We start from the raw sequence: 25,517 nt of genomic DNA on the forward strand, positions 1-25,517 counted from the left end.
GGCTGCATGTGGGGGATGACAGGTGAGATCGAGCCGCCGAGGGTGGAAGGAGGGTGGAAGGGTACGAAGACGGCAAAACATAGGCAGGTTCCAGATTTGGAGAGGTGCATATCAAGGTGTACCGATAAAGTCCCCCAGCTCTGAACCAGCATTAGAGTCATTATTCTTGTCTACCATGGGCCCAATGGTGGGTTACTGTTTCCACTGTTTGTGCATATCCGCATCCCTACCTGGGTACTCAATCATTGGTAACAAAATCATAAGGTCATGCCCGTTCTCAAAATCTACCAAGATAGACGTTGATGCCAATAGCTGTGTGGCTCAGTGGTGATTAGCCTCAAGTCCCGAGCAGTCATCATGGGGCTGAGTTGGAACCGACCACTGTGAAGTCCGCACGCTTTCGTCATTTGCCGGCTCGGCCGTTGTTCGCATCGCTTTCTTGCTAGAGGGACTAGGTATCTTCTGCATGAACTCGTGCCACTTGAATCCAGCCGATTTGATTAAACCATATCCACAATTGCAGCTGCTGTTTCCAGTCTTCTCAACTACTGCAACTCAAGGTCGCAGGTACTTGATCAGCACACCAGGCAAGGTACAAGAATGGGAAGGGAAAGTGTACGAGACGTTCTGCCTGCCGGATGACGCCTTCCATCTCCACCTGAGGCAGAGATCTGCACACTCGAGGCGTTGAGGCTGAAAAGAAAAGTATCTCGCTGCTGTCACTACGAGGCAATTTGTTCTAGATCTGACATTCTCAGCGAGATCGATGGTTGACGATGCACTGAGAACATCACGATATGTACTCCATATTTACCAAGGATTTCCAAGCCCGGGTAATCTAGACGCGAAGTCCACCCAAGCCCGATGTTAGCCAGGGTGAGTGATTAGCGCACTAAGTAGTATCTGCACTCCCCAGGTTCAAGGGGCGCGAATGGATCACCAACAGACTCACCAACCCCACTCTTCACAAACGTGAGGAGGGCACGGCGCCACCAAAGACTAACTTCCAGAATAGAGGCAACTGAAAAAGATTGGCATGTGTAGAATTTGCTAATTACTAGTAGCTTATCACGTTTCTTGAGCATGCTGAAACGACAGACATGCTTTCGGAACCGAAACACGGAGAGCAAATGCGTTGAGATAAAAAAGGGCCGTCTTTGCCCGATAAGATTATTATCTCAGTGAAAGTGTATTTGAGAATAAGCATCGCTGGCATGCTGCATCTGCATCTGCATCAGCATCAGGCTCATACAATGCTGTCAAGGGGAGAACACGTGCGGAGATCCAATGAGAAAAATAACAAAAGAATTGGGGCTTTGCGAGAGACCGAGCCCTAACTAACTACGCGCGGAGAACCATATGCCCAGCGATTGCAGCGGCTTTCCTGCTCCACTACTCTAGTTAACTAGTGGGAGAAAACCCTGCCTATTTCTGCACAACCAACAATGTTCCCTTGGTCTGCATATGGGAACGTGCAGGTTATTTCATGTCCAAGACAGACGCTACTTTTATTTCTTCATTGCAGGCAAGTTGTCGACCACCTACTACTTTGGAGTCCATGGCAATAGCCTCTGCACCAATGGTATCGGTACCTATTACCTAGCGCACTTTGCTTCTCGGCTCCCTCTGCGAAGACTTGGTTGATTCATGGTTTCGGTCTCCTACGTTGCGGTCCATGCCTGGTCTGTGACAGAAAAGCCTGGCGTTAGCTCAAGACCAAGCTTGATCGGCAAAGTGACGTCCCGTTAGATGTTAACCACCTCCACCTCGACCCCTGAAGTTGACGCTCACTGACTGCCTACTACGTAAATGTAGCCGAGCATGTCGGGTCAGTGGCCTCTTTGGATCCAAGTCCATATGAGATATTGGCTCCAATACCATCCTATACATGGAACGAGAAAGGCTTAATGAGGAGGGGCGCATACGTGGGGGCATCACCTAGGAATTCAAGTAATCACAACCGATTCGACCTGATGGCGAAACCTACTGGCTCTGCAGAAGCGAGCGAAGACCATGGCAGAGACCTAGTGTTCGAGCATTATCTCACCGCAACGAGACAACAGATGACATCCGTACAAGCATAGCAAAACTTTCATGGCAGTACAAGGGTTGATAGTACCTGGAAGGCCTCACCGGTGGCCGAAGTCAACAGAAGATTTACGCTGGTTCCATGTTAGTGCATTGACTATGTACAACGGAAGAAATGTTGAGTCGTGCTTGTTCTCGTAGCTCAACCACTGCTCCGTACATTCTGCAGCATTTCGGCTCGGGATGAACCTTTCCAATCACAACAAGTCAACAGTAGGCCTTCTTGCATGGATTGGCGGACTGGAGAAGACATGCTCGCAGGTTACACACTAGCAACCTTTGATCTTGCAATTTTTAGCCAGAAACGCCGGGGAGATGGGCACTTGCTTCCCCCCGGAAAGTTAAAGCATCATGTACATGATGATCTCGGCTCATTATTCGACCCTGCCGCTGCCGCTGCCGCTGTCACCTCCAGTTCTGGATAAGTGCCTATGGAAGTATACGCATTCCAGCTTTGGTTCATAAAATTCAAGGGGCCTAAGATTCGTTCAAGTGGTTGGCGTTGGGTTTGTGATGACATGCTTAAGCTCTGTTGACGCTGAACCCAAGAGGTCTGCCTACAATAGCATCGTCTGTGAAATGCAATCAACGGCACCCTCCTACGACAGGTACAGCCTCCTAAGCGCAATATATCGGTGGAACATTGTCAGATCTTATGCGAGATAAAGTTACCGGGCGGCCGTTCGACATGGTCGTCTCACATCAAAAAGCGAGTGGACAAGGCGTGGTGACCGTCGTCATTCCACGTGGCTGAGTTAAATATTGCTAAAAGGCGCGTCAAAGATCTACTTCCTGACCTCGTCGACGTCTAAACAAGCTTTCATGCCCAACCACACTCTAGTGAGATAACGCCGCGTTATTTGACGTATCACATATCACATACTATGCTATTCCTGCAGCCTTTCCAAAGACTTTGCACCCCTGGCAGCCCCTTTTCCTGAGTCATCCACCGAAGATCTGTAAAGGGCTGAAAGCTTCGGGGATTCGTGGAAGGCGGCCCGGATTTCTTCCAGTATCCGGGCCAAAGGAGCTTTGGTTGTTGAATGTGCAAGCACAAAACACCATACAAGATGATGTATTACGTGTACACCGACCAGGTCACAGCAGAGTATGACCTTGTTTCACACTGTTATATGCACCGAGCCAGCAGCCAAAACCTTGAGCACCAGACTTATCTGATTTGCTATAGATATCAGGCACTTTCTGGTTGGTAGAGCCAACCTCCTGGCGCAAATTGTACCTCAAAGTCAACAGCGCCAAACATGCCAACTGCTGCATATAGGTCCATCCCCCCCTCCAGACCAAGCACACTGTCACTTTCCCGATCACGTTCTTCGTCCACTTGCCAGCCTTCGTCTCTCTTACCATCTCTGGTGAAAAACACCTCTGCATGAGCTTTACCATGGCCTTGGACATTCGGTGCGATACTGAATTTCATTCCAATACCTACAGTTTCCCCTGGCTTGAAAGGCCTTGTAAAGTCGACTCCACCGTTGGGGTCATTTACAAATCGTCGGCCATCATCCCCATGAACGCCCAGTGACGCACGTTGCCAGCCTGGAAGCCTCCATGAAGGATAAGGCTTTGCACAGAACCCTACAGCGACACCGGCCGCTTGCCTGGCAATATTTCCACCGGTGGCAAGTAGTCTCACTTCAAAGTATATGGTCTTGGATCTCCCTGTCATCAGAGGAGAATCCTCTACTGCGAAGTAAAGCGGCAAGGTGCTCAAGAAAATGCAGTCTGTACAAGAGAATTTCGTTGTTGCCTTCCATTGTCCTTTGCCACGTTGTGTAAGATCGCCTTTAAACTCTTGTGGTTTCTGAAGGGAGATATCACCATTCTGAACTGCATTATAAAGAGAAGGGTGGGGTTTTGAAGGTGAGTACAAGGGGTTCTGCCGGCACCAGTCGTGCGCACGGGCGGCGTCATCCCAGGAGGCATTATTCGCAGAACACTCGTAATGTATGGCAGGTGGAGGTGGTAGCAAAGCTGTGTCGGGTATCACTGTCCAGTCATGGTAAGGTGGCGGGTTGTCCTCGGTTGCATTGGTCTGTCTAGGAGGAGGTCCAGATGGTGGAGCGAATGTGTCCGTCGCCTTGCTGTACTGCCCTGGGGGAGGTCCAGGAGGTGGTTCGTATTCGGTTGATCTCATGTGTGAAGGAGGAGGACCTGCAGGAGGGTCATACTGATCTGTGTTTAACAAGTCAGCTGGCATCAGTCTGACAGGTGAATATCTGCGCACTCGGTAAGGCATGGCCGAAGAGACGACGTTTTTCAGAAGACCTCTGCTGTTGATCTTGAGACTCTTCCTTGCCACCAATAGATTTTGGACCTTCGCCTTTCAGTGACTTGAAGAAACCCATGGTCCGTCTGCTCTGTTCAAGACTCGGTGCTCAGCGTTAGAACTAGGTGCGGTGACCTTGGGAGACGCGAAAAATATTGCTGAAGTTTCAGCCGAGTGTGAAAATGCGGCTGATGAGATGCTGAAAGCAATCTTGTGGTCCCTCAGTCTTTCATATTTCAGTACGGATATATCTTGATCAATGCGGGGCGCAAAACTCAAGCAAGCAAGAAAGAACTAAACAGACCCATGAACACTTATAAAGAAGTGGCGGGGTAGCTATTCAAGTTGAGGCCATCTAGCGGGGCGCAGCTTCGGCTGCCTGCGTCAAGAAGCAGGCCCTAGTTGTTATGGTCATCTGAGCACATTTCCCCCTTAGCTTGCCTGGGCGACATCTCCTATATTCAAGCCTTGTTCCTCAAGCTAAAGGGTTTTCTTAACTCAACTGAAGAGCGCAGCTGCCTCATAAACCAGCTGCTTGGGAGCATGAGTACCAATGGTCGCTCTCATGAGATGGCTATACTGTCGTACAGTGCTTCTAATCGTGTCGCGCGGGCTGGATCCTACCCTGCCCTGACATCGACTCCTTACTTCAACTCACCTCGATCTCGACCCTCTCTCCCTTACTGAAAATGTGGCTAAGCGCAGCCGTGTTTCAGCTATTCAATCGAAGTCTTGAGATCGGCAAAGTTGTTTCCAGAACATTACCTTCATTTTCACGGACTAGGGCGCGAGTCGCTGCAGAAGCCTTTTCCCATCTCCATACTGTTTTTTCTTCGGCGAGCCACAGAGCTGCCATAAAGCTACCTCCCTCAGGTCCCTTTCTTCACTACTGGGATAAACTGTAACGACGTTGACTTTCGACAGTCTCCCCATAATATTCCATTTTTCATACTCCTCAGTCGAGCCAGACCACCTTCCAACCATCTTGTTTCGAACCTCTTTCAAATTCTCATATCTCCAAATATCAATCCTAATCCGCATCTACCGCTACAAGCCATTTTCGATTTTTATGCAAACGTCGAGCTAAGCCCAAGTACAAAGCCTGCCTCAACAGACAAAATTTCACATTGCAAGGCAACTAATTTTGACATAATCTTGTGGCGCAAAGAAACCTCCTGCGATGTTCTATCGGCCGTATTCTACTTTAACAGACTTACGGGTTCGTTACACTACAATCAGAAGCGCTCCTCTCTTTGGCAGGTCTTTCATCTAGATTCCTGACTCCGGCTGCAGAGGTAGTCTATGATCAATCCAGACTGATCACGATCCGAACTGGATGAATTTGAGTCTATCGAGCTCTATATAAAGCAATACGTACGAGTACGTGAAGATTGTACGAATCAAGACTTTTGTCTCTTCATATTTGATTTGTGTCGCGACACACCAAGTCGTGGTATCAGCTACAAACATACATTACCAGTCTTATATTTCATTTCCTCTAGGTCGACTCTTGAAATGGCGCATTCATTGCGCAATGCAGTGAACCTGCTTCTGCAATAGCGTAATCATGGTTCACATTTTCAAGAACTCTTTGTGCCTCGATCATAAAGATTTCAATTCTCCTTGTTATGCAGTTCTTCAGGTTAACCACTGACTTAAGAAGCCCAATGCCGTAAAACTGGTGTCATGACCTCTCGGTCAATCAGGTTGGCTAAGCCGTCGACAAACCACGTCAAAGCTAATTTCTGCGAGAGGGATGTGCTCGCATTGTGCCCCTCTCTTTACCCCTACAAATCCAGAGAAGTCATTCCTAAATGACGAATAACTCCCCTGGACTACACCTCAATCGCAACTTCGCGCTTCAGGATTAAGTCACCGAGTCTACAGCACAGTTGCATATTGCAGCCTAAGCCCAGGATACGTCAGCTCGGTGGGATACTATGGCACAAAGCGCTCGAAAAGGGGCTACATCGTTACCGTGATTGTGGGCCACCCTGTCATTTTCTTTGATGAATGACACTCAAGTTGCAGGGCAGAACCCGAGAAGAAAGACATATTGAGAATGATAACCTTTCAGTGCCGACAGGATGGGAATCAAGTCGGTTATTTGCCGCGGATATCCGACCACTACAACTCACCCGAGTCAACCAATTCTTCAATCATGCCAGATAAGACTACCTTGGCATGATCTATTCCAGTGCGCAGATTGTGAAATCAGGCAACAATTACGGCAAGCTGGCATGCCTGAATTCGAGAGGACAAACCTTTTGCTGGGAAAAAATAATCGTGTCAGATAAATACAATTGTTCAATAGGAAGCCACGCCAGCAATTGAAACTATCTTCGCAGCACATTTGAACGAGGAACGCAGACAGAGGACCTATACGCATACACTTCTGGCGGACGTACTCTACCCAGGCAGAAATCCAAGCATTTACCTCGTCTAAACCACTGGTAGAGAGAAGGTTCTCTTTGGCCTCTACCATCACCATAGTTTCATTGCCGACCTTTCATCTTCTAATCATATCAACTTGACTTCGAACCTCAGGGCTACATTTCTTATCATGGCATGGGCGAGGAGACATAACCCATATGCCAAACTTGAACAATACAGTCTTCCATTTCTTGACTGGACACTTATCAAGAACCATTCTGCCGAACCAATATGGCGGATTTAACCCATACCGTCTTCTCTGATTGCCAATAAATCATATCATTACCACTTCCTGACCATATCCGGACAGTAAATCACGACTTATGACCAGCAGTTTGTGCCATGGATAGAAAGGTCGAATTGAACGAGTGCCGCCGTGGCATGGCATTTTGAGCCCCTGCAGATCATAGCATGCTTATACGATACGAGTCTTACATTCTGCAACCTGCAGGGGAACATCTTGGCAGTCCTTTGTGCTCCCTCTAGCGAGCCATTATCACAAGAGTGCGTTCGATTCCGGTTTTAGGATCGAGACGAGCGAACGGCAGGAGGTGACGCAAGATCTGTGCTGAAAGATATGAATAGTGCTGGCATCCTCGTCCTCTACATCATGTTGGTGCCGTCAAGACGATTCCGGTTACGGGTACCTAGCGACCTTCGATACGACGTTCATGATCTTGTTCGTCGTTATCAGTCATTGCTCTGGCATATCTCCGTCAAGTCTAGCGGAATGTATAACATCTTAGTCGAATATCTTGACCAAAAGACGATAACCAATGTATCACCGAATGACGAACGTGCCAGCACTAGGACTGAAGCATACGTATCTTCGCACTGCATCGACTAGCTTAGCCCCCTTGCTCACGAAGCCGAATGCAGGTGCAGATGTCCCTACATCGGCATCGCTCACCACCCTAACTCTATGAATCGGCAAAAGTGCAATAGTCGCAATGTTGTATTTTGCTACAAGCCCTACTTCTACTGACATGATACTGACAACCAACCCATAGCACCTCCCTACTGTACTACCAATCTTTCTCCGTGGAATGTTTCCGTCCCCAATTCTAGTGCGCAACGACGAAAACGTGCTTCCACGAAGAGATATGGGTATTCTTAACTTTGCCACCACCACGGTTTCAATGCAGGTTGCCTATCCGATACCCAAGTCTTCATCCTTGGCAGCCTACCCAGCTGGAAGAGGATGCCACGACCTGGTTTAATCTGAGGCGGCAAAGCTTCCGAGGGATCTCATGCTGGCTGACCGCTGGCTCACTGATGCCAAAAAGGCAAAGTAGGTATCTACTCATATAATTGATGAACGATAGTTAGAGGTGGGAAGCGAGGGGCGTGGGAATGCAGGTCTGGGAAGTTTGGACGGACGAATGAACGATTCACCAAGTTAGAACCTTCGGAGGATGATACCAAAATTAGTATGGTAGAAGAATTGACCGGTTGATTGATTGATTGATTGGTTTGATTGCCAGCACCTTGTGCGCCGCAACCGCCTGTGGTATGTTAAGGTATGGTCAGGTCAGGTCAGATCACGCTTTCGAGCTCCGCTGAACAGCTAAGTAGTGCTGCGCTTGGTCTCTCCGAAGGGCTCAAATACAATTCATCCCGAGCCATGTCTTCATTGCAATAGCCCGGGTCAGAGTGTGTCAGGAACTCAAGCCAAAACATGCAGAGCATCCTGTCTTGACTTCCATACTCGGTACCCCTTGCATACGTGAATCCCGGCCTCTCCCTCAGCGTCTTTCGTGACCTTCCTCATCTCAACTGCCCTGCCAGGACTTCTAGCTGCCTAGCTTCACAGCACTTCCGCGCTAGTACCAGACAGTGTTCAAGGTTCAGACCATCCTATCACCTCCGGCGTACCCCTCCTTGGCCGGCGGGACGGGTCTTCGCCCGATTGAACTCGATCCGGACCCATGATGTTGATGATGGCCGTACACAGTTGACTCATAAGTCTGATTCTGATGTCCATGCATCAGGCCCGGCTCTGCCATCATGTCATTTGAGGAGCGAGTATTGTCTGCAGGATTGTGAGGATGGGATATTGTGTTCTCGAGGGTGGTAGCATTATTGGCAGAGTTGTTGTGTCTGGTTCGGTTAAAAAATCCGCCACCGTGCGATTGTTGATGGCTGTCGACGAGGTCGCCCTCGCCGTTGGAATGACGTCCAGCATTACCCAGAAGTCCTTGGCCTTGTGACCCATGTCCATGGTGGTGATGACCAATGCCGGTCTCACCTCCGCCATTTCTCAGCCCGGTTGCATTGCCAAACACGCCTCTCATTCCGTGCGCGGCATCGAAGGGTGCACCGCCAAGAGCTTCCTCATGTCCCCAGCCAGCCTTGTGGGTCCAAACTGCTGATTCGAATCCACCTGCACCAGGAGCGCCGCCACCATATGCGAAGGGCGTGTGACGTGTTAGAGGGATGTGGTTGAATCTGAAGTCCCAGACGGAAGCGTAGACCATTCGATAAGCGGACAAAGCCATGACAGATCCAATAATGGCGCCGGCGACAACATCGTACCAGTTGTGAAATTCGTCGACGGTCAAGGCGCCGGAGATGAGCGTTGCGCCAAGAATTGGTGCGTACAAGGCGATCAACTTCCACATGGCTGGGTGATGGTTGGAAAAGACCTTGAGTTTGGCATTCAGGTAAAAGTAGAGGAAGGCAAAGCCAGCCCACTAGGACGCGGAGATGTCAGTAAGATAGTATGAATGGACAACTGGTAGGATTCGTATCTTACTGCAGCGGTCGAATGTCCGGAAGGGAAAGACTCAAGAGCATCATTGATCTGCTTGTCATCACCCGTGCAAATCTTGCGATCGTACATGATCTCTCTGTATCCATTTCCTGTCACCTGTCCTGGTAGGATGTTCGGTCTGCAGACGGCAAGGAAGTGCGGTCGAAGACCTCCAATGAGCCATTTCAAGAATACTTGAAAGACTGCCGCGGTGATTAATGAGTAGAGCAAGCCGATGACAGCGTTGTTGACATCCCAGAACGACTTGATTCGGATTTGCATGAAGAGGAAGACGACGATAGGGACGAGTGCAGCTAATAGCGCCGCGGCCCAGATGGGAATGATTTCTTTGCGAAGAGGATAAGCGAAGTCCGGATAGACAACCTCACCGTCTTGGAAGTAGACGGGGAATGAGCGGGATGGTGCTGGACGAGCGAAGTATACACCGAGTCCGATAGCACCTAAAACTGGTCAGCTCGTGCTGGTGGCAGAGAATATCTAGCATACCCATAATGATCATTGTCACAACATCGAGCCATGTCATTCTGGTGCGAATCAGCATTTTCATCCAATATCGTCAAGGACATTCTCTCACTTAAGCCACTGGCCAAATGATGGGCGACGGTTGTAATAGCCAGAGTCGATGTCAAACTTCTCTTTCTGATGATTTGAACGACTCTCATGGGAGGCTCGTGGCGCAGGTCCATGACCATTTGTCGCTCCATCTACTGGACGTTTGCGGGCAAAGAGACCCATGATTGTGAGCTGCGTAAGCTATCTAGAGAGGAATGAATAGCTTCGAGGTCGTTATGGGAGATTACCTCTAAGCAACGAGAAGCTCAAGAGATGTTGGAAGCAAGGACAAGGGAAGAGTAGGTGGGAAATTCTGGGAAGTCGTGGTCATGAGAAAAGTGTTTGCTACGAAAACTTGCCTGCGCACAAGGTGCCGATCTAGAAACTGTAGCTCTTTTTGAGCTCACTGACAAGATCGGGAGCAGCCCTTCACAAAATCAAGATTCTTACACGATTCACTGCGATACATCCCCTATGGACTCGTCCGAAATCATCATCCTGGGCAAGAAGATCGACACGTGGACCGTTATTGAAGTGAGAAGATCGACAACCGCCACCTAATGCCAACCTCCGAACTTGGTCATGGAACAAGCTAAATCAGCCAAACTGGGCAGAGGCAAACAAGAAAGTCGTCTTGGCCAATTGACATGCTTCTTAGATCACATCAATGTTCGATTGAGTAAAAGACTTCGCCCTGTTTAAGTTAGCTAAGTACCACATGCCCAATCAGAAGACTTGGCGTGGATTGGCAGATAATCTATCGCATCTCATCCATCAGCGCCCCACTGAATCACCATCCCCCAATCAAGCTTTTGATCAATGCTCCACTTGGGAGACAAGCTTTTGGACAAGCTTTTGGCGAATGATACTACGTACGTAGTACTTCGATGACATACTACTACGTAGTAAGTATAGTAGTACGGACGACCTTGCATGCCAATAGCCTGCTCATACTAAGTGCTACCTGACATCGAAACGTGCCACGCCCGTGTTGTTCTTCATAAGACCAATTTCTAATACTTCCTACCAGACCTGAGTTCCCTAGACATTGGAGCTGCGTTCCCGGTAATTGTTTTGTGATTCATCTTTCTGGCTGATTCTGCCTTCTTTTGCATCGAAGGGCCATGGTGCAGCCTACGAAGCAATCGAGAACTATTATCCCTCCGTCGATGATGGGCTCTATTGCCTGGACCACTTCCAGTGACGACATCATTGCCATTACTGCTTCCAGCATTCTCATCACTGGGCGGAGATTTGCGCTCCCTATATTCTGTGAAAGCAGGAGTGTCAGGGACTTCTCTTTGGAATGCAGCACGCTGGGCAGGAGATTTGGCGCCGCTTCCTGTTGCCTGCAATCGTGGAGGAGCATTACCCCCACTGCCTGTTGCTTGCTCCGTCGCGCCGGCTATGATAGGCGAGTCGGGAAAGTCTGGTGACGGCTGCAAACCCTCGTTAGCGTCGTGATATTGATTGTATCTGTGTTGCCAGTATACCCGAAGCTCTTTATCTCTTGCGTCAAGCGATCCGTTCTCTTCCAAACCAATGAGTTCAAACAAATCATCGATTGTATGAAGGTGGTCCAGGTTGGACGGCCGTGCCTTGTACTTGCGACGTTCCTTCTCTGCTGGGGAAACAACCTTCGAGGACTTACTTGGATCCTTAGCCTGGTGTTCGGTCTTCGCATTACGTTCTGCGGCGTGGCAGATCCTCAGCAAAAGCTTGACCCACATCTTGATGGCGTTGGGGTCTACCGTGCTCTCGTGATGACGAAACTCTACCGTTCGCTTTACTCCCTCCTTACCTTTCTCGGCTTCGGCAAGGTTGATAAAGTTGACCAAGTGTCCTTTGGTGCCGTACTTTGGGGGACGAGCAGGTCTATCGAACTGCATCACTACGCATAAGTCCGTGATCGATCGAGTTGAGAATACATCCTTCGCTAGGTCTTCCATGTTCGGTTTATAGGAGTCGCCCATGCTGATTATGTACAGGCGAGCTCTTTGTTGGTTGGACTTCGTGTCTTCTCGACAGAGACCACGCAATATATTGTCTGGGTGGCTGCCATTGCGGTGCCTCGGGAACAGCTTGATAATCAATTGCTCATATTGAAGCATGATAAAAGCAAGATGCTATAAGACCAAGAGCATGTCAGCTTGTTATGACCGCCAAGCCCTGCGCACGGTATGGGGGCCAGGAGGACTCTGGTGGTTCATTCTCTTGTTTGGCAACTGCCTTGTTTTATAGCTGCATTGTTTGGTAGCTGCATTGTTTGGTAGCTGCATTGTTTGGTAGCTGCTGAGAAGGTTCTACGTTCTTCTATAGCATAAAGGCCTCTTGATATTTAGATCTCTGTTCTCTCTAGATGGATTCTAGTTCTCTGCGCTCAATAAGTCATTCCACTGACACCCTGCTGTTCTATTGCCCTTGCACTCCCCTGGGATCCTAACATCCTCCCGCTCTTCCTTCCCCTTCCTTGCACAATTCCAATTTCTGTAACCCGCCGCAGCTCATCTCGCCCGTATCACACCCACATCCGCCTTTCACAATGCTAATTCATGCCATTTCTAATCCCTAGTCTCTAACCCTCCCTTCCGAAAGGAAAACAAATAATTTCAACCCTGAAGCCATTCTCACTGCCATTTGCGCCAACCGTCACCAATATGGTGGCGGTGTCCGTGAGTCAGTATCACATCGGCCACTAACAGCATACCTACAACTTATAGGTAGCTTAATCGACCAATGTAGTTGGTTTAATGAGATGTTCCGGCTTTCTGTGTGAGAGAAACAGACTCTGTGACTGGATGCATAGCCAGTATTACCGAAAGAGGCAATTTTCTATATTAGGATCATTGAGAAATACAAACACGAGAGTTGATGGAGATAAGAAGAGGGGAATCAGTTGCCGTCTATTATATGCTGACATTTTTCTGTGAGAGGCCGGGTTTGTTTTTATGTAAAACAATCCTTCTTGATTTCCTCAATACTATCATGCTCACCATTAGTTGTTCAATATCAACTCAATACTGTCAGAATCCCTGCGCATACGATACGTATCTGTTACGTATTAGCAGGATGATACAGGGGTCCCCGCATGCGAAACGCACGAAACGCTCTTGTAACTTTTACGCCCTGTTATTTATGGCAGTGAGCATTGCTATACGAATTGAACGCCAAATGCTGTTTCTGAGCTGTTGCAGTAATGCGCTTCTATAGCTATTAGTGTGAGCAAATGCTCCTCTTGATAGGAGCAACTCAATCAATTCAATTGGTATCTCCGTACGCTATTTGCTACATCCTCTAACAAATACTAGTTCGAATTAGTACTAATACTACTCAAATGCCACTTGAGTATATTCAATTGCTTCAATAATTATAAATCTAAAGTCTAGAAACTAAAAAATTTAGTTGTAACACTTTTTAGAAGACATTTTTATTGATTCTATTAAATATACTTGAGTCACACCCAAATGGCATTTGAATTATTGAATTCGTCTGAAAAGCTTGCCTATTTAAGGAATGCGCCAGCGCTGTTTCAAGTGCGTTCAGAGACTCAGAGCGCACTCGAACATACTCCGAACGCACTCAAAACGCCCTCTGAACGTACTCTGAATACGCTTGAAATATAATTGAATTCATATTGAGTATCTAGTGGTGGGCACCATAGTACCGAACACTAGGCTCAGCTGGACATCATTTTTAGACGACAGCGGCTTGTCATGCAACATTCAGGCATACAAGTTGGACGAGGCACCACCATATATCGTCCTGTCCTATACGTGGACGGTGGGGACGCGCTCCAGTCCGGGACCCAGGAGGGTATCCGTGGCTCGATCGTCATCGATAAATACTTGTGTGAAGCATTATTTACAGGCGCAAAGATCAGCCAGGGACTTCCAGACATCTCACGCCAGGATGGAAAAGCACAACCCGTGCCACATCCATATGAACAAGGACAAGGTTTCTGCGGTAATGAAGAGCGATTTGACCAGGGGCCACATCACCTGCATGGCTCAACGGAGCATAAACTCTATCCCTTGGCTATGTGCAATTCGTCCTTTTCACTTGAACCATAAGGTCGATCAATCGTTGACTATTCACTTTCTCGCGCACAAGCCGTGCCAATGATAGCGATGATGCATTACTATAATATCCACCGGATTCGACAAAATCCGACGTCGTAACCCGGGATTCTGAAAAGATTAGACCAAAGGATATTGTTAAATACACGGTCGCCGCAGAAGAATGAATGTGTCCGGGCGTGGTGGCCTCCTGGTACATACATACTCTTTACCAGTATGATTTTTGAGACCATCACTGCAATGCCATCGGCTGACGCTGTTTACGGGAATTCCACCAGCATGGCTTTTGTTGACCATTGCGAGAACTGCGCCTACGTTGTCGTTGTTGTTTGTGAGACCCTCTTCCAAACACACATTGAAGTTGCGCATCAGTTCAACTGCGAGCCCGGTCTCTCCGTCATTGAAGGGAACTCCAAGCCAGGCGAAAACTCTGTCCGCACACTCGTATACATCCTTCATTTTTCTTGACTTTAGCATTTCTTTCATCGACATCCTCTTGATTGACGTAGATTACATCTATCCATAACAAGCAATGCTTCTCTCTGGCCTGGTGACCGATATGCCTCAAGGCATCATGCAGATTCTGTTGCACCTCGCAATCTTCACCACTCAACGTGATAAAATAGGTCAGCAAGCTCGATGGTCCCTTCTGGTAGCTAGACACAGAGCTGACGTTTCAAGACTTGTAAACAGTGCTAGGCGGTGGAAGCAGCCTGCCTTTGTAGCATCCCTGCCCTAGAAATAGAATCGAGACCCGTGTCTGTGATGGGGGACTCGAGCCTGAAGGTCAGTCTTTTTGGATGAATTGGACGATATGTTCAATGATATGATGAATGTTTCTGCTAGGGGCGAGGATGGCCCAGTCAGCAGAGGGTGCCAGCAGCTGCAAAGACGGGTGGTCAAATTGCAGCTTTCCACGGCGGCAACAGCCTATATATATCTCGTGAGACAACTGTCGAATTGTCAAGCTGCATACAATTTTATTGGTGAATGTTACTTCAATGGTTTGACGGACGGTGCCTTCCCGAGCGCATGCAAACAAACAGATAAATCCGCAAGACGCTTGAGACTCGTGTGAAAAGAACACTTCATCGGACTCGTCCGCCTAGCCCTCCTTAAGCCGGACGATATTCGTGCGGAATGCTTGAAGCGGAGACATCTAGAAAAACCACCTCCATGCCGCTGGTCTGACTCGGGGACTTGAAAAAGTCTCGAATGGGACATACCTACGCTGTAACTCGGACCAAAAATCACGAATACCTGTTCACAATGGCTAATTACTGATGATATCGACTACTAGTACTAACCAAGGCTGTAAGGCCCTGTATTGCTTACCATGAGAAGGGGTAGCTAAAGATTTGCGCTAAGTGCCATTAGTAGAAATGACAGTCATTTCGTCAAATGATCACCATACTAATATGATAAAAGAAGCATATTTTGACCATACTATAACCATATTTTTAGTAAAATACGTTGTAGATAGAAAGATTTTATTAGATCATAAACGACTAAGCTGCATATCCTTGTACTCTGTAAGTCATATCACGGTTAGGCTTAATCTAAGCGCACTTTGATGGCTCCCCTAGCATTATTTTTAGAGGGCCTCTTCCTGCTAAGTGACTGCTGAGCGGAAGTTTTTATCTTGGCGGACGTCAAAAAGTCGTAGGTTGAAAGTTTCGCAAAAATCTTCTGACGCAAAGTGGTTGGTAGCTTTCCCAGGCCGATTCGCTTGTATCCCTCCTCAGGTCTTGTCTGAGTCCTTCTAAGGGGACATTATTCATATGTCCGAAATCTTGAATACTAGTACTTAGTATTGAAGGAAACTGACAGAGAAGCACTTGGTGTTAGTGCAGGAGCAGAGACTTCTAGAGAAACTGTACTAGACATTAACGCGGCTCTGGCTTGCTCGCTGTTCGCGTACACCTAATAGAATTTCTTATATCATTCTTCAAGTCGCTACTCAATTTCAAACCTCAAAGCTTGCCCTCGGATCGGAATAAGTACTGGCTTCTCAACATGGTCCGTGAGGATCGTGTCCGATTATCTGATAACCGACCGCGAGCAATTCAACACTGCTTCAGTGGCTTACTTATATAACACATGTGAATTAGGTGCCTCGAGCGACAGATGTAAATTCCGAGATCGGCTTTACGAGTGTGAGCTGGCAAAATCCTTGACCTTCTCCAGCAAATTTGCTGCAGTCCGGCCACCACAGAGTCTCAGGAAGGTGGTTATTCCACATCCCAGCACAGTATTGCCCCATAAACACGTTCGTCAACTTGACGGACAATCACAGTTAGTGCTGGTAGCCGTTCATCAGGTTTCGTGATGCTCTAGGATTGAAACTGGTCAACGATTGCCATCCACAGTCCGTGCTTATCAATGTCACTCCCATAGAGAGGGGTGTTGGGATGTGTGAAACCAGTTCCTACTGTTCAAAGTTGGCCAAAACGATACAACAAGATATTCAGTCAGGAACACATGACTTTGGTTGATTAGGAGAGAAAAGTGAAGACGCCGGAGTTGAAGGTGAGTCGGGTGAGCAGCTGGTGAGTGGGGCCAACCCGCGCCTGAGTACAGTAAGTAAGGGCGGCAACAAGCACCCCCCGAGATCAGCCACCAAGAAAAAATTGTTGTTGCCCATTACCGCTGAGTCAATAGACATTATTACGTTCACTTGTTTGCTGGCGCTGAGGGCCCCTGAGCCCACAAAGGCCTTGATGGGTTATTTTGAAGTCTCTACGAGGCGAAGATTTCACCCCCACTGTGCTTGCCTTAAGTTCTCTTCTGCACGCTAAAGGGTAGACTCGCTGGCTGAAGCGGTGTTAAATCCTCTGCCTCGGTACTATAAAGGCGGGTTGGCCAGGGATTTGATGTTGGGCAAGGTAAGACAGTTGGAAGATACCTGCATGTCGTCCTGATCGATAAAGTGTCAAATGCGGTAGTTCCGTTGCTGGGTTGGGGATGTGCTTCGTAATACGAAGTTTCATTGGTGGGTATGCAACCAAAGACGAACAGGGTCGGAACTTTCTCGATCAGGCTTAACCTAGTCAACCTATTGCCGGTTTGAGCCTTACACACGCTGGTTTACTAGTAATGGAGTGCAAGATGCATTTCACAGCGAGGTGGAGGGTAGCTCAGTCCAGTACGAATCCCATCTCTATGCTCTATCAGGTCATTACCTGCAAGATCTCTGCATGTCCAGTCATAGCCGAATGAAAGAATTTTTTGGGGAATTGACTGCCCTACCCTCGTTGCCAGCAACATTTCTCATGCCATTGACGAAGCACCTGAGTCGCCTACCACTCCAACGCTCAATCCGCCAAGAGAAAAGTAATGTTCTTGAAAGTAAGGTGGCTAGTAGTCTCATGACCTTGTTGGCACGGTGAGTGGAATGCGCCAAGATTATTCAGACAAAGCCATTCACCATGCTTGCCGCACGCAGTCCCGGCGGCTGTAACCACAATTATCATCTAATAAGCGTTCCCAGTGGCAACCTGTGTGTGTATCTTGAACCCATCGGCTGGACCCGGCGAGACTATCTTACCCATAGTCTCCGCTTCTATCAGTATTCATCTCTGTTCTGCCCTTCCTTGGTTTCTTCAGCTCTACACATTGCTACCAAATCCTCCCTCAATGGCCTTAAACCTCCGACACTATCACTTGCTGTCCGAAGTAGCCGCTCATCGGGGCTGGGTCTCAGTTTTTTCATGGCGCAAAATGCTTCGACCATTATCACTGGCTTTGGTGTCGAAATCGAGCTGACACTAGCCTTTCATGAGGACCTGCTTGTGAAAGTTCTCCAGCAGCAACATCTCGCGAGAGATCATATCGTCAAGGATATTCCAACTAGGGTCAAGAGAGCGATTGGACTGAGGAACCATGCGGAGCACCGGCTGTATCTCGATACACGTCCTGGCCATCGTGGTTGGGCGTTGCGCGTGGACGAGGCTGACTCTTCTAAGGACTGGCAAGGTATAGGGCGAGCAAATGTGATTGGAAATTACAGGACATATTGGACCGAGCCGTTACACATTGTGCAGAATATTTTGAGATCTTCAAAGAATTATAGCATTGATGTGCAGGCCTCAACAACAAATGATGCTAGAGGAAGTCTTTCTTACCACGAGTGGAAGGTTTGCAACGACTTTACCCTTGTTCCAGCTGGTACGGTAGAATTAGAGACAGCGCTGGAGGATCGGATCACCAAGAAAGATCTGCTTAATTGGGACAACACCAATCATGCATCGACTTGGCAACGATATTGAGTTCGAAGAGATTAGGCTCTATCTGGAAGCTTTACATGGTGATGAAACGTCGAAATATGGCATATTCCCTTCGAAGTACGGCGCAGTGCATGTGCACATCGGATTTGGTGATACAGCCGCAGCCGGACCCTGATAGCGCACGCCACTAATACCACTAGTACTAACAGTACAATGAGTCTTCCTGAGTGCTCATGATTGCTCACAACAATTTGCATTACATTTGCATACAAATTATTGAGATTAATTCTATTGAAGTAGGAATCCTAATTGCTCTTGATCAATCATGATTGCTCATAATAACTTGTACTATATTTGCATGCAAATCATTACAATAATTCTATTAGATAGCTGCCAAACAAGGCAGCTATCAAACAAGGCAGCTATCAATCAAACAAGGCAGGTGCCAAACAAGAGAATGATCTACCAGAGTCCTCCTGGCCCTCACAACGAGTACCCTGCTTGGCGGTCATAACAGAGGAGAGGTGGGGGGGCAATATAGGAGCTGAATTGCCGAGGATGAGTGGTTGTGCCTAAGGAAAGAGATATACCAACGTCATCTTAGTCGGGGCTTCAGATAAACGGAGAATAGACAACGAAGAGCCAGGTCACATCTAGCGCAGAAACGAAGCAGTGCAATAATGAAAAAGGGCAGCAGCAGCGGGAAGAATAATGATAGCAGATACATAGCCCTTTCTGATCAGTGCCCAGATGAAGATCCACTACTACTAGTAACATAGACCCAGGAGAAGGCGAACAGTGTGTCCATTTGAGTCAAACGAACCAAATCAAATGCTTGACAATTAAGCCAAATCGGTGCTTTCATCAAACTAAATCAAGACTTTGAAATTTGAGAAATTAGTCAAATGGAAGTCTTGGCGGAAAAGTCTTTACTTTGAAATGATTAGTGCTATTTTTGATGGGAAAAAAAGTCTTGGCAGACTCTTCTTGTGAGCTGAAAATCCTTGACAGTCCTCCTAACCAAAAATTGGTTACTAACATTTGAATCCAATTGACAAATGAGTCAAATCAGATCAAATTGACCTCTGAGATTATATAAGTAAATCAAATGGGGGTCATTATTTGGTTTATTTGATTTGATGGATACACTGACGGGGAAGAGGGAGTAGATGCCAAAGACGAGAATGAAACTGCAAAAGTTGATACTAGACAGGAAGAAGAAGAAAAGAATAAAGAACCTCATCCTAATGATGAGGAAAAATTAGAAGAAGATGAGGAGAACGTGGTAGAAGATATAGGTGAACAGCCAACAGCAGATGAAGATGAGGTGGACTACGATGGTATTGAAGAGAAGAGGGAGACGAGGATGACCCCGAACACGACGAAGAGGTAGAGAAGGATGAAGAGCTAAGCGTTGAAATCGCAGAAGACGCCGGTAGTGAGAAATGTGCTGGAGAAAAGGAAGAACGAAAAACGGAAGAGGAGGACTACGAAGAGGAGCAGTAGAAAAATCGAGTCTGATCGAGTGTATTCCGTTGGCTGAGCTTGGATTCAATGTGAGGCGAACTCGGATTCTACTGTAACCCGAGCGAACTGCGATCCTCGTTAGGAAGAATTTTTATGCATGAACTGTTGAAACAGCCAATATAAGGATGCCGGCAATCTAGTAAAATCTCTACTGAGGTCAATGTATCTTGGAGGGAGAGACTTTGAAATAAGCTCTACATATCTTGTGATATCCATTCCACAATTAGGGTCTTCTAGATGGCCATGAGCCTCTCTTCACCACGCATAGTATCCCAGATAGGTCCAGAGAATCGAAGGGACCTGGGTGGCGTAAACTCAAGCTCACCACAAGTACAAAACCCCACAAAATATTTTGGAATGTTACCCATGCAATGGAGATTGACGAGACCCTCCTTTATTTGAAGAAAGTTTTTGCAACCAAGCGCAATATTGGACGTGTCCAACTCTTGCGGCATCCTGGGGCACATGGGCATCTACAAGCTTCTGTAACACACCCAGGCAATGAGAATAAGAAACGGTTGCAATTTGCTGTATTTCCTGATTTAGGAAGTAACTACAGGCATATCTGAGTGCCGATGACCCCATTTGAGGCCTAGCCAGAGTGCTTTGTGTAGGCCAAGATTGTAGAAACATCTTCGCAAACAATTGTCTGTGGGAAACGCTGTTTCTCATACTGGGACTTGAGCAAAGGGTCCGCCTATACATGATGGTTGAAAAGAGACTGTGATGGACGGTATGATTTCGATTGAGGTATTTACCTTTCTTGACATCTCGTTCGATTTGGGGCCCGTTCAGAGAAGTCATCACTCCTATTTGGATGTTGAAGGTTAGGGGGTAAGTTGCCAATACATTTTATGCTGCACTAGAAAAGGGGGCTAGACGTCAGGGATCAGCTCCCAAATTCACGCACCAAGTTCATGTTACATCCACCACACGACACCGCCCCCAGACAGTTACCGGGGTTGCCGCGACTGACAATGTCCCAATTCCAGTTTCCCAGAATGGCACAAAATGGGTTATCTTCTTGTGCGCTTGGAAGTTGCGAATCTCACTCATTGCAAGCAAGATGCCTCGCTCTACCACTCATGTGCCACAATGATACATCGTTGCCACTCCCCTCACTTGGCTCTTGCGGACTTATGCAGATATGGAAATTTAGACGAAAGAAAGAGGCGTGGAAAATAAGGCAGGCCCTCAATATTGGGCCATGAGCGCACACAAAATCTCCACAGCACCTCGAACTACCTCAGATGAGACAAGAAGAGAAGCAACAAGCATGGAAGGGCTTTCTGAGAACGATGGTGCAGTCGGCATAGATATCTCGCCCGCCCAGGGCATCGAAGACATTGTTGGATTCAGTATCGGTCAAGAGCAACTTCGCATGAAATCGGCAGATACACCTGCGTTCGAGAAAGCCAAGGTCCTAAATCAGTCGAAGGACTACTTCGACCTCGAACCAGAAGATGGGGAACAAAAAGAAGGCGATGCAAGTCTGCATACATATCAAGATCTTCAGATTGGCTCAAATTTAATGCACGGTACATTGGCTGGCGAGGCATTTAAAAGCCCTAATCATCAGCCATCGTCAATTGGGCCATCTGTGGAAGAGGCGTCTCGATTGAATAATACAAGGTCAATCATGAAAGACGCATTTGGATCAAGGATAAGGCGAGCATCTTCGGAATCTAGTGGGATGGTAGACGCACTGAAGAAGCTCTTACCCGAACTGCCATCGATCTCTCTCCCCAGAGCTCCAGGTTTGGCCAGCTTCGGGTTTGGGTCAAAGTCCAAAACAGTCCACCAGCTTAACGCGTCCAAAAGATCTAGCACATTGTTTTCGTCAAGCAATTTGCCATGGGTGTCACTGGGTCACCCTCCGGATCCTGCCGTTGCCGTAGCTCAGGCAAACCAAAGCCTGCATAAACAAAACGACAGTGCATTTGCCTCTCTTCTACATAGTCATGAAAATCTACCGCTTGGTTCATGGCAACAGCACTTACTGTCCCCACGTGCCACGCCAAAGCAACGCTCATTGCGGCGGGCTACTTCTGAGAGCTCCATTTTCATGCGCAACGATTTAGATAGAACGACGACCCAAGACGATGCAGAGAAATGGACCAACGTTTCCGAACAGATCAATTCCCGCTTCAAGGCCATAACGGACAGCTTCCAAGATTCAGCTCTCAGTAGAATGCCAAAGATGCCAAGCGTCAGTCTAAGCTCGCTCAAACCCGGCGGCATCCAACGCAACAACAGTGATGACACTAAATTCGACAGTCATCACACCAATGCTAGTGTACAGCGGAGTTCTGCGACGAACAAACCTGGCATAGCGAATACAAATGCATCTTCTGGTAAACAGGCTAAGCATGCTCATCCAATTCTCAATGAAGCGGTGTCCGACCTCGCTGGTGATGTGGTTGTTCTTGGTGGATACAGAGGGTCAATTCTCCGCTCCGCAAAGCCACCACACAAACAGCTTTGGGTTCCTGTCAAGGTTAGATATGTTCTTGCTGCTCTCCAGTTCCTGTCATGGGCTGATGTTGGAATTCTAGGTTGGCATGAATCTTCGTCGTGTTGATCTAGAAGTCGGTTTGAATCCAGAGGACGAGGAAAGAATGAAAGAGACGATTGTCCCGTCAGGAGTCCTTTCACACATTGGACCGGTCGACATTTGCAGACGGTTGCTTCGACACCTCAAAAGGTCGGCAAGGGACCGACCAGATCAGCTCAGAATTCACAATTATGGCTATGATTGGAGGTTAAGCCCTGATTTACTGAGCCAACAACTAATTCAATTCTTGGAGTCTCTTCAGTGCAATAAAAAGGACATAACAGGCCGTCAAAGAGGCGCTGTAGTGATAGCTCACAGTCTTGGAGGTGCTATTACTCGCCACGCAGTAAATCAGCGGCCTGATCTGTTTGCCGGTGTGCTCTATGCCGGTGTGCCTCAACACTGCATCAATATTCTTGGTCCTCTCCGCAACGGTGATGACGTGCTACTCAGTTCACGTGTGCTGACTGCACAAGTTAATTTTACCTTGCGTACTTCTTACGCGCTGCTACCAGAAAGTGGAAAATGCTTTATCAGCAAAACAACGGGCGAAAGATATGATGTTGACTTCTTCGACGTCAAAACATGGGAGGATTATTGTCTATCACCATGCATCGCAGCTACTCCTCCTGTAGCTCGTCCTGAACAACGGAAGAGCATCATCGGTGCGCTCTCGGATAGTCTACCCTCGCTTCCTTTGTCAAACAAGCGAAATTCCATCTCTCGAAGAGCTGATTCGCCCTCTCCAGAAGCTCCGGTGTCTCTCGAAGACGCCAAAGAAGCTATCAAGGAAAGCGCCAACCATACAGCCCAGAAAGCCGAAGAGGCCTTTGCTAGCCCCAACACCCAGCCCCTCGAGCCTTCAATGGGATCATTGCCGCCAGCTGCAACTAAAGATACCGTAGCTACAGCTTGCACGCTTCCTCGTGCTGAAGCGCTTGCTTATCTTGAGCGGACTTTGCGATCGGTACGCCAATTCAAGCAGGAATTAGCTTTCAATCCATCTCATCATTCCGCAGACGTCTACCCTCCTATGGCGGTACTGTACAGCGACAGTGTTCCGACAGTTTTTGCTGCACGTGTGGACAGCCGGGAAGCAATCAAAAGGGCTGACGCATACGATAATCTTGCTTTCGCAGCAGGGGACGGAGTTGTTCTATCGCGGTCGGCACGACCACCAGAGGGCTACAAGATCGTGAAGGGAGGTCTGGTGAAGACAGACAGAGGTCATATAGGATTACTGGGGGATCTTGAGGCGGTGGGCAAGTGTCTTCGAGCGATCAGCGATGCGAGGAGGCGAGGGGTTGGTACAGGAATATTCGCCAAGAAGGGGGCGTAGAGCGGCTCGTAATCAAGTATAGTATTTGAAAGCCTCATTGCAGGGTTTGATTCAGCGAGCCATTCCCCTTGAGAGCCACCTGTATAGACATATAAATATAGCACTCAGGTCATATCTCGCTCAGCATGGAACTCAGCATTGGTCTTCCCGCAAACCCTACCTCCTCCCAGACCGGCACATTCTACTTCGCCTATGGCTCCAACCTCTCCCCAGAACAAATGGCCGGTCGCTGTCCCGAGTACCCCGCCACATCCTCTATTCCCGTTGCCATCGCCCGCTTGGACGGCTGGCGATGGATCATCTGTGGTCGAGGGTACGCTAACGTAGTGCCATCCCCAAGAAGATCTCCTCAGTCTGGAGTGGCACCAAAACTGAAGTCAAGGTCAGAGTCGGACCAGGACGGGGAGCATGACCAGCATCCCCATCCAGCCACCGCACCAGCGTCTGATGTTGAACAGAAAGCAGACTCCCCAGGTACTTTTCATGAAGACGACGACAGCAGCGTAGTCTGGGGCCTAATCTACAACCTCACGGCCGGCTCAGAATCCATCCTGGACGGATACGAAGGCCATCACACATACCGAAATCCCACCCCAACACCCAATCCTTCGCCTGATGCTGAGGAGGTACGCCGGAAACCCTTCTTGCAGGGCACTTGGGATTACAATAAACTGTATCTGCCTGTGAGGGTCACGAAATGGCTTCAGGACCCCGTGACTTATGGGGTTGTTGGCTCTAAATCCTATGCGCCGGAGGCGAGATCAAAGTCGGAGAATGCTGATCAAGCTGCTGAGATGGAGACGGGGATCACTGCCTTGGTCTACGTTGATGAGCTCCGCACTTCGCCGGGTCCCGTCAAGCCGGAGTACGTGGGCAGGATGAACCGGGCTATCAGGCAGAGTGTCGAGTTGGGGATACCTAGGGGGTGGGTAGAGAGGGTGATGCGGAGATGGATCGTCGAGGGGGTAGAGGTTGGAGAGAGGGGATATTTGGGCCGGAGCGATGGGCATTGGAAGGGAGATGAGTATCGCACGGATGGCGAAACCATAAATCAGGATTAGAACAAGGGACAGGTGGGTAGGTGGTGCTGCCTGAAGCCTGGACCGACTTAGAACAGAAGCAGGGAGAGAAGAAGAAAGGAAGAAAAGGGAAGTAGTGGCTCGGAAACGCCTTCGTTTCGCAACAGGACTACTTATGAGAAGCCACAACGGAGCGGACGAAGTACGAATTCCATCGGGCAAGGGACACAACGTACATCTCACCCTCCACCTGGAAAGAAGTGAGGATAGAAAACACATCTCCCAAACAGGTACCACCGCCCGACTCCCTGACAAAGCCAAATTCCATCCCAACCTCAACGTTCCCTGTAGTTATCCCTTTATCACCGCTACTGTAGACAACCCCCCCGGCACCAGCTATTTCTCTATCTCTCGATCGCATCCAGAAGGTCCCCACAATGAAAACTGTGGACACGAAGAACAGGAAAGTGCTCGTTGCTTTCTGGGCCACATTTGTGGGGAAAAAAATAAGATGGAATTTGATAGATTTGTTAAGGCGCTGGTTTTCGGCACCGGAGATTGGGCCTTCGGGCGTACGAATCGCCCCAGAATCATGATCCAATCGTTAATTATAATATTTATCTTTTTTTTTTCTCGAACCTCT

At 48.2% G+C, this 25,517-nt stretch overlaps 6 protein-coding genes across 6 annotated transcripts; 3 read left to right on the forward strand and 3 right to left on the reverse strand.

Moving 5' to 3' along the window:
- Window positions 1–3,280: 3,280 nt before the first annotated feature.
- On the reverse strand, window positions 3,281–4,454 carry EPUS_02331 (uncharacterized protein; the record flags this gene model as incomplete). The annotated part of the gene is made up of 2 exons (XM_007805237.1): window positions 3,281–4,281; window positions 4,334–4,454. The coding sequence occupies 2 exons, from the start codon at window positions 4,452–4,454 to the stop codon at window positions 3,281–3,283; spliced, it is 1,122 nt and encodes a 373-aa protein (XP_007803428.1).
- A 4,201-nt stretch (window positions 4,455–8,655) lies between these two features.
- EPUS_02332 (uncharacterized protein) lies at window positions 8,656–10,316 on the reverse strand (the record flags this gene model as incomplete). Its single annotated transcript, XM_007805238.1, has 4 exons — window positions 8,656–9,501; window positions 9,564–10,021; window positions 10,068–10,105; window positions 10,156–10,316. The coding sequence occupies 4 exons, from the start codon at window positions 10,314–10,316 to the stop codon at window positions 8,656–8,658; spliced, it is 1,503 nt and encodes a 500-aa protein (XP_007803429.1).
- Window positions 10,317–11,146: 830 nt separating this feature from the next.
- On the reverse strand, window positions 11,147–12,106 carry EPUS_02333 (uncharacterized protein; the record flags this gene model as incomplete). Its single annotated transcript, XM_007805239.1, has 1 exon — window positions 11,147–12,106. One exon carries the CDS (start codon window positions 12,104–12,106, stop codon window positions 11,147–11,149), a length of 960 nt encoding a protein of 319 aa, XP_007803430.1.
- Window positions 12,107–17,637: 5,531 nt separating this feature from the next.
- On the forward strand, window positions 17,638–19,828 carry EPUS_02334 (uncharacterized protein; the record flags this gene model as incomplete). The annotated part of the gene is made up of 2 exons (XM_007805240.1): window positions 17,638–18,376; window positions 19,605–19,828. The coding sequence occupies 2 exons, from the start codon at window positions 17,638–17,640 to the stop codon at window positions 19,826–19,828; spliced, it is 963 nt and encodes a 320-aa protein (XP_007803431.1).
- Window positions 19,829–21,169: 1,341 nt separating this feature from the next.
- Window positions 21,170–23,855, forward strand: EPUS_02335 (uncharacterized protein; the record flags this gene model as incomplete). The annotated part of the gene is made up of 2 exons (XM_007805241.1): window positions 21,170–22,459; window positions 22,518–23,855. 2 exons carry the CDS (start codon window positions 21,170–21,172, stop codon window positions 23,853–23,855), a joined length of 2,628 nt encoding a protein of 875 aa, XP_007803432.1.
- Window positions 23,856–23,980: 125 nt separating this feature from the next.
- EPUS_02336 (uncharacterized protein) lies at window positions 23,981–24,916 on the forward strand (the record flags this gene model as incomplete). Its single annotated transcript, XM_007805242.1, has 1 exon — window positions 23,981–24,916. One exon carries the CDS (start codon window positions 23,981–23,983, stop codon window positions 24,914–24,916), a length of 936 nt encoding a protein of 311 aa, XP_007803433.1.
- Between the last annotated feature and the right edge of the window lie 601 nt (window positions 24,917–25,517).

Source organism: Endocarpon pusillum, assembly GCF_000464535.1.
Source record: "Endocarpon pusillum Z07020 unplaced genomic scaffold scaffold4192, whole genome shotgun sequence".
Classification (NCBI taxonomy): Eukaryota; Fungi; Ascomycota; class Eurotiomycetes; order Verrucariales; family Verrucariaceae; genus Endocarpon; species Endocarpon pusillum.